The sequence below is a fragment of the Eptatretus burgeri genome, chromosome 12, assembly GCF_056783735.1.
Source record: "Eptatretus burgeri isolate ZD-2024b chromosome 12, Ebu_testis_v1, whole genome shotgun sequence".
Lineage (NCBI taxonomy): Eukaryota > Metazoa > Chordata > Myxini > Myxiniformes > Myxinidae > Eptatretus > Eptatretus burgeri.
In genome coordinates this window covers 19970637-19979871 of record NC_140972.1, presented here as the reverse complement: position 1 = coordinate 19979871, position 9235 = coordinate 19970637, and the positions used below count along the sequence as shown (strand labels likewise).

Genomic DNA, 9235 nt, shown 5'->3' with positions numbered 1-9235 from the left:
ATTACTTAGTCTTGCACCTCCTCACCTCACTTTCTTACACAGTTGATCATGCCATCCAGGAGCCAGGTAACACACTGGTGGCTGCCTATGACATGTGGCGGGAATGGGCAGAAAGTAAAAGCTGCTGCGATTATTCACTGCACATGGCAATCACTAGTCTTTACGATGGGATCAAGGAGGACATAGAAACCCTGATGAAGGATAAAGGTGAGAGAAACATCAAACCAAGATGGAGCAGATTTGTTTTCTTCTTTTTAGTTACGTACCTTGTTAACGACAGAGTAATTCATCAGTTGTTGCAACTTTGAATGACTTGGTGAATGTTGCAATCTCAGTTATGCATCAGGATAGGTATATATATATAATTAATACATATGCAATTATGATGGAATGTTTTGACACTCTGTTCCCTATGTTTATTGGATGTCCCCTTCCCTTTCCTGCTATCATCTCCCATCTTTCTTTCCATTCTCTCCCCTCTTTCCTTTCTCCTATCATCCTTCCTTTCCTCGGTTTGAAATTTGTCATTGCAGCCCTCGACCACACTTCTTCCTCTCCAGCATGCACATGTAATAAATACCTGCTGATATGAAATACTGAGCTAATGTACCAGTTGCTGCCAGCTTCATCTCAGCTTCATCGATCTTTATCACAGGCCGAATGAAAAGTCTGCATTTTAGGTTTATATGGATTCACTGATACAGCCTGAAGGCAGAAACATATATCCAAGACTGATGCATACAATTCTGGCTTACCCGTTTCCCACTTAGGATATTCAAGGAGAGATGTCCCTTTCTTTGTTTGAAATAATCACTTTACGTTTCTGAGCAATCAAATGCAGCACTAAACAAACCTTCAAATCGCTCAAAAGTCAGACTTATGTCCAAAAAAAGGTTTCAAACTTGTTATACATATTCAGTTGGTTGAGCGGTTAAGGAACATCATGGAATCCATTATGCAAAGGTTTAACTATCACATTCGGTAACCCCTTTACATGTGGATCGTAGTTCATTGTGACAAGTCGTCATGGGGACAGGAGATGAGTAAAACTTTTGATAAACGTAAAGGGATCACAAGGCAAGAGGAATAAAGGACAACATGGATGGTCAAGATTGGACATGAAGTGTCAATCGCCTTTCCTTTCTTCTACAGCACATGGCTGCTGGTTGCATCATTTGTTGGGGGCATGACAGTGCTGCTGATGCAGTAGTCCCTGTAGGTGAGAGCATCAATTTGTAACTTGTTCAGGGAGCCGGTGAGAACTCATCCACTCTTTGCAAAGGACGCAACGGGATATTTAACATCCACCAACTACTGCTAGCACACAAGACGGCCGGCTTAATGTCTATTCGAGGAACGGTGCACACATTGATGTTTCAACCTGCCTGCGAAACACCAGAATGACAGTTTATGCTTGGGCAGAGATTGAAACAATTTCCATGTTTTAAACGCACACTATGATAAGGTGGATAGAGCAGCTTAATAGGTCCTTCCATGGCATGGCATTTTAATTACAAAAATAAATAACAAAAAGAATGACAACATTGTAACAAACCATATATTAATAAATACTAATAATATTAACAACAAGAATAAAAGGAAAATCGTTTGGCAATAATAATAATAACTAGAACTGCCACTTTATAACTGCTGGCAGTGATGACCGGGTACCCAGTCCGTCCGCCTTTGATACAACATGGGACTTTCTGCAGATGACAGTCGCAAAGTTTGGCATTGAAAGGATAAGCGGTGCCAGAGAAAACATTATTTAATGGTGATACAAACACAGGCCTGCTTCGAGACGGCGCGGAACAGACGAGTTACGAACCGGGCAGCACAAAGCGTTCAATTTCCTTATTACTGGCGACCAGATTCAAATAATTAAATAATTCTGGCTGCCAAACCACACGGCCGATCAGGTTGAAATTTTAAACTTTTGTTTCCCATGTAGCCTAAATTATAAATATGAAGTTTCGCATATATAGAAGTAGTGGTTCCAGAGTAAACATGAATTAATATTTATCCTTCAATCTAAGATGGCGGCCAAACCATGTGACTTGTGACCTCATAATTTTTACCATGTATGCAGATATCATGGAGGATGACAGACGCAAATTTTCGCTTCGATAGGTTAAGCAGTTCCAGAGAAAACATTATGTAATATTTTTCTTAAATTCAACATGGCTGCCAAACCATGTGACCTATCAATTAGAAATTAACAAACTTGTATTCCCTACTCATGTGCAATAGGGGTGTGAAGTTTCCCCTTGATCAGATCAGGTGTTCTGGAGAAGAAGATGTTTGAAGGTTTTAAGGTAAATTCAAGATGGCCGCCAAACCATGTGATCAATCAAGAACAAATTAACAAACTTGAGAACGGACCTCATGGGGAATATATGTGTGAAGTTTCGGCTTAATCTGTCTTGCCTTTCTGGAGAAGAAGATTTTTAAAATTTATTCATTTTCAATCCAAGATGGCTGACGAACCATGTGACCTATGACATCAGAAATTTATATTCTGCTTCCAACTGGGTATTGGAACACGTTTGTAAAGTTTCGTGTTAATCGGTAAAGGTGCGTTTTTCTATCCAAGATGGCCGCCAAACCATGTGACGTGTGATGTCATAATTTTTACCATGCGTGCATACACGATGGTAGATGATAATTAGAAATTTTCGATTCGTTTGGTTCAGCGGTTCCAGAGAAAACATTATTTAATATTTTTCTTAAATCCAAGATGGCGGCCAAACCGTCTAACGTATCAATTCGAAATTAACAAACTTATATTGCCTACGTGTCCCGAATATAGTTCTGAAATCTCCCCTTCATCCGACCAGCGCTTCTGGAGAAGAAGATGTTTGAAGGTTTTAGGGTTTTTTCAAGATGGCCGCCGAACCATGTGACCGATCAAGAACAAATTAACAAACTTGAGAAAGGACCTCATGGGGAATATATGTGTGAAGTTTCGTCTTCATCTGTCTTGCCCTTCTGGAGAAGAAGATTTTTAAAATTTATTCATTTTCAATCCAAGATGGCTGCCGAACCTTGTGACCTATGATATCATAAATTTAAATTCTGCTTTCTATCGTCGACCCGAACAAGTGTGTGAAGTTTCGTGTAAATCGGATAAAGTCTATTTTTCTATCCAAGATGGCCGCCAAACCATGTGACTTCTGAGGTAAAATTTTTTTACCATGTATGCAGACTTGAGGGAGGAAGGCACTTGCAAATTTTCGCTTTGATGGCTTATGAAATACCAGAGAAAACATTATTTAATATTTTTCTTAAATCCAACATGGCGGCCAAACCATGTGACCTATCACTTTGAAATTAACAAACTTGCATCGCATACATGTCACGAATATAGTTCTGAAATCTCGCCTTCATTGGACCAGCGCTTCTGGAGAAGATGTTTGAAGGTTTTAAGGTTTTTTCAAGATGGCCGCCAAACCATGTGACGTATCAACAACAAATTAACAAACTTGAAAGAGGACCTCAGGGGGAATGTGCGTGTAAAGTTTCGCCTCAATCTGCACAGCCGTTCTGGAGAAGAAGATTTTTTTAAAAAAACACAAAAAAACAAGATGGCGGCCGAATTACGTCACCGATGACGTCAAAATATTTTTTTTCTACGATGAATTTTTGTGTAGATGATGCTCAAGAAATTTCAAATTTTTGCCATGTGGCGTTCTACTTGACGAATTTTTACTGGGATACCTCTTCACTGATGACGTCACGAAAAATCACACGTATTCCCGAGAGGGAGCTTGTTCAAATGTATCAAGCGAAATTTTTTTACACTAGAAGGTTTCCGAGATACAGAGGTCCAAAGTTGATCTGTTTTTTCAAGATGGCGCCCGTATCACGTGACCTATGACGTCATAATTATCAATTATGTATGCTATCAAAAAAGATACATATCTGGTGAAAATTTTGTGTCGATTGGTCTTACCATTTCTGAGAAAATGGCATTTAAAGCGAAAAAAACTGGAAATTTTGCAAATTTACGGCGGAAGAAAAATAATAATAACTAGAACTGCCACTTTATAACTGCTGGCAGTGATGACCGGGTACCCAGAAGTGCCTTTGACACAACTGATAAAACATGAGACTTTCTGCAGATGACAGTCACAAAGTTTCGCTTTGATCGGGAAAGTGGTTCCAGAGAAAACATTATTTAAGAGTGATACAAATACAGGCCTGCTTCGAGACGGCGCGGAACAGACGAGTTACGAACCGGGCAGCACAAAGCATTCAATTTCGTTATTACTGGCTTCCAGATTCAAATAAATAAATAATTCTGGCCCCCAAACCGTGTGACCGATCAGGTTGAAATTTTAAACTTTTGTTTCGCATATCACCTGAATTATAAATGTGAAGTTTCGCATATATAGAGGCAGCAGTTCCAGAGTAAACATTAATTAATATTTATCCTTCAATCCAAGATGGCGGCCAAACCATGTGACTTGTGATGTCATAATTTGCACCACGTGTGCAAACACGATGGTGGATGATAGACTGCAAATTTTCGCTTCTCCAGGTTAAGCAGTTCCAGAGAAAACATTATTTAATATTTTTCTTAAAACCAACATGGCTGCCAAACCCTGGGCCCGATCCCGTTGAAATTTCAAACGCCTATTCCGCACTGAGTGTTCCACAATAAACTGATGTTTCACATTTATTGATGCAGTATTTCCAGAGTAAACATTAATTAATATTTTTCCTTCAATCCAATATGGCTGCCAAACCATGTGACCAATCAAGAACAAATTAACAAAGGTGAGAACTTTTTATTCGTCATGGAGAGGCGGTCATATGTGGTGGAGTTTCACCTGGATCTGTTCAGTCGTTTCAGAGAAAAAGACGTTTTAAGATATTATTTTTCAATCCAAGATGGCTGACGAACCATGTGACCTATGACATCACAAATTTATATTCTGCTTCCAACTTGGTATTGGAACACGTTTGTGAAGTTTCGTGTTAATCGGTAAAGGTGCGTTTTTCTATCCAAGATGGCCGCCAAACCATGTGACGTGTGACGTCATAATTTTTACCTTGCGTGCATAGACGATGATAGATGATAATTGCAAATTTTCGATTCGTTACGTTAAGCGGTTCCAGAGAAAACATTATTTAATATTTTTCTTAAATCCAACATGGCGGCCAAACCGTGTGACTTATCAATTCGAAATTAACAAACTTATATCGCCTACCTGTCCCGAATATAGGTCTGAAATCTCCCCTTCCTCGGACCAGCGCTTCTGGAGAAGAAGATGTTTGAAGGTTTTAGGGTTTTTTCAAGATGGCCGCCAAACCATGTGACCGATCAAGAACAAATTAACAAACTTGAGAAAGGACCTCATGGGGAATATATGTGTGAAGTTTCGTCTTAATCTGTCTTGCCCTTCTGGAGAAGAAGATTTTTAAAATTTATTCATTTTCAATCCAAGATGGCTGCCGAACCTTGTGACCTATGATATCATAAATTTAAATTCTGCTTTCCATCGTCGACCCGAACAAGTGTGTAAAGTTTCGTGTAAATCGGATAAGGTCTATTTTTCTATCCAAGATGGCCGCCAAACCATGTGACTTCTGAGGTAAAAAATTTTTTACCATGTATGCAGAGTTGAGGGAGGAAGGCACTTGCAAATTTTCGCTTCGATGGCTTTTGAAATTCCAGAGAAAACATTATTTAATATTTTTCTTAAATCCAACATGGCGGCCAAACCATGTGACCTATCACTTTGAAATTAACAAACTTGCATCGCATACATGTCACGAATATAGTTCTGAAATCTCGCCTTCATTGGACCAGCGCTTCTGGAGAAGAAGATGTTTGAAGGTTTTAGGGTTTTTTCAAGATGGCCGCCAAACCATGTGACGTATCAACAACAAATTAACAAACTTGAAAGAGGACCTCAGGGGGAATGTACCTGTAAAGTTTCGCCTTAATCTGTCCAGCCCTTCTGGAGAAGAAGATTTTTTTTCAAAAAACACTAAAAAACAAGATGGCGGCCGAATTACATCATCGATGACGTCAAAAATAACATTTTTGACGATGAATTTTGGTGTAGATGACGCTCAGAATTTTTCAGATTTTTCCTATATGGCGTTCTACTTGACGAATTTTCACCGGTATATCGCTTCACCTATGACGTCACGAAAAATCACACGTGTTCCCCATAGGGAGCTTAGTAAAATGTATCAAACGAAAAATTTTTCCATTGCACGGTTTCCGAGATACAGATGTCCAAAGTTTATCGCATTTTTCAAGATGGCGACCGTACCACGTGACCAATGACGTCATAATTATAACGCGATTGTGCTATCAAAAAAGATACACACTATGGTGAAAATTTCCTGTCGATCGGACTTTGTGTTCCAGAGAAAATGATTTTTAAAGCGAAAAAGGGTGCAAAATGCCGGCGGAAAAATAATAATAATAATAATGCGTAATAATAAACAGAAGAAAAACAATAGGGTACCCTGTACTGACAGGGTACCCTAACTAGAACTGCCACTTTATAACTGCTGGCAGTGATGACCGGGTACCCAGTCCGTCCGCCATTGACACAACTGATACAACATGAGACTTAAATCATAGTCGCAAAGTTTCGCATTTATCGGATAAGCGGTGCCAGAGAAAACATTATTTAATGGTGATACAACCACAGGCCTGCTTCGAGACGGCGCGGAACAGACGAGTTACGAACCGGGCAGCACAAAGCGTTCAATTTCCTTATTACTGGCGAACAGATTCAAATAATTAAATAATTCTGGCTGCCAAACCGCATGACCGATCAGGTTGAAATTTTAAACGTTTGTTTCGCATGTCGGCTAAATTACAAATGTGAAGTTTCGTATATATAGAAGCAGTGGTTCCAGAGTAAACATTAATTAATATTTATCCTTCAATCCAAGATGGCGGCCAAACCATGTGACTTATGACGTCATAATTTTCAACACATGTATGCAAACATGAATGTAGACGATGACAGCGCAAATTTTCGCTTCGCTAGGTTAAGCAGTTCCAGAGAAAACATTATTTAATATTTTTCTTAAAACCAACATGGCTGCCAAACCCTGTGACCGATCAATTAGAAATTTCAAACTTGTATTCCCTACTCATGAGCGTTGCACCATAAACTTGATGTTTCACATTTATTGATGCAGTAGTTCCAGAGTAAACATGTTTGAATATTTTAAGGTAAATTCAAGATGGCTGCCAAACCATGTGACCAATCAAGAACAAATTAACAAAGTTGAGAACTTTTATTCGTCATGGAGAGGCGGTCATATGTGGTGGAGTTTCGCCTGGATCTGTTCAGTCTTTTCAGAGAAAAATACGTTTAAAGATATTATTCATTTTCAATCCAAGATGGCTGACGAACCATGTGACCTATGACATTACAAATTTAAATTCTGCTTCCAACTGGGTATTGGAACACGTTTCTGAAGTTTCGTGTTAATCGGTAAAGGTGCGTTTTTCTATCCAAGATGGCCGCCAAACCATGTGACGTGTGACATCATAATTTTTACCACGCATGCACAGACAAAGGTAGATGATAATTACAAATTTTCGATTCGTTTGGTTAAGCGGTTCCAGAGAAAACATTATTTAATATTTTTCTTAAATCCAAGATGGCGGCCAAACCATGCGACTTATCAATTCTAAATTAACAAACTTATATCGCCTTCCTGTCCTGAATATAGTTCTGAAATCTCCCCTTCATTGGGCCAACGCTTCTGGAGAAGAAGATGTTTGAAGGTTTTCGGGTTTTTTCAAGATGGCCGCCAAACCATGTGACCGATCAAGAACAAATTAACAAACTTGAGAAAGGACCTCATGGGGAATATATGTGTGAAGTTTCGTCTTAATCTGTCTTGCCCTTCTGGAGAAGAAGATTTTTAAAATTTATTCATTTTCAATCCAAGATGGCTGCCGAACCTTGTGACCAATGATATCATAAATTTAAATTCTGCTTTCCATCGTCGACCCGAACAAGTGTGTGAAGTTTCTTGAAAATCGGATAAGGTCTATTTTTCTATCCAAGATGGCCGCCAAACCATGTGACTTCTGAGGTAAAAATTTTTTACCATGTATGCAGACTTGAGGGAGGAAGGCAATTGCAAATTTTCGCTTCGATGGCTTATGAAATACCAGAGAAAACATTATTTAATATTTTTCTTAAATCCAAGATGGCGGCCAAACCATGTGACCTATCACTTCGAAATTAACAAACTTGCATCGCATACATGTCACGAATATAGTTCTGAAATCTCGCCTTCATGGGACCAGCGCTTCTGGAGAAGAAGATGTTTGAAGGTTTTAGGGTTTTTTCAAGATGGCCGCCAAACCATGTGACGTATCAACAACAAATTAACAAACTTGAAAGAGGACCTCAGGGGGAATGTGCCTGTAAAGTTTCGCCTTAATCTGCATAGCCGTTCTGGAGAAGAAGATTTAAAAAAAAAAACACTAAAAAACAAGATGGCGGCCGAATTACGTCATCGATGACGTCAAAAAAAACATTTTCGTCAGTGATTTTTGGCGTAGATGATGCTCAGAATTTTTCAGATTTTTCCCATATGGCGTTCTACTTGACGAATTTTCACCGGTATATCGCTTCACCTATGACGTCACGAAAAATCACACGTGTTCCCCATAGGGAGCTTAGTAAAATGTATCAAACGAAAATTTTTTCCATTGCACGGTTTCCGAGATACAGATGTCCAAAGTTTATCGCTTTTTTCAAGATGGCGACCATACCACGTGACCAATGACGTCATAATTATAACGTGATTGTGCTATCAAAAAGATACATACTATGGTGAAAATTTCCTGTCGATCGGACTTAGTGTTCCAGAGAAAATGATTTTTAAAGCGAAAAAGGGTGCAAAATGCCGGCGGAAAAATAATAATAATAATAATAATGCGTAATAATAATAATAATAAACAGAAGGAAAACAATAGGGTACCCTGTACTCACAGGGTACCCTAATAATAATAATAATAATAAACAGAAGAAAAACAATAGGTTATCCAGTCCATTTGACTGGATACCCTAACTAGAACTGCCACTTTATAACTGCTGGCAGTGATGACCGGGTACCCAGTCCGTCCGCCTTTGATACAACATGGGACTTTCTGCAGATGACAGTCGCAAAGTTTTGCATTGATCGGGAAAGTGGTTCCAGAGAAAACATTATTTAAGAGTGATACAAATACAGGCCT

The 9235-nt window shown here is 39.0% G+C and overlaps 1 protein-coding gene across 2 annotated transcripts in view; it reads left to right on the top strand.

Annotated features, from left to right (window-relative positions):
* Nucleotides 1-9235, top strand: part of LOC147015205 (dihydropyrimidinase-related protein 2-like) — an 80127-nt gene that overhangs the window by 25980 nt on the left and 44912 nt on the right. For both annotated transcript variants that reach the window (XM_085849754.1, XM_085849755.1), the window contains exon 4: nucleotides 43-207. In XM_085849754.1, the coding sequence (XP_085705880.1) occupies nucleotides 43-207 (165 nt within the window). The remainder of the gene's footprint in view (nucleotides 1-42; nucleotides 208-9235) is intronic.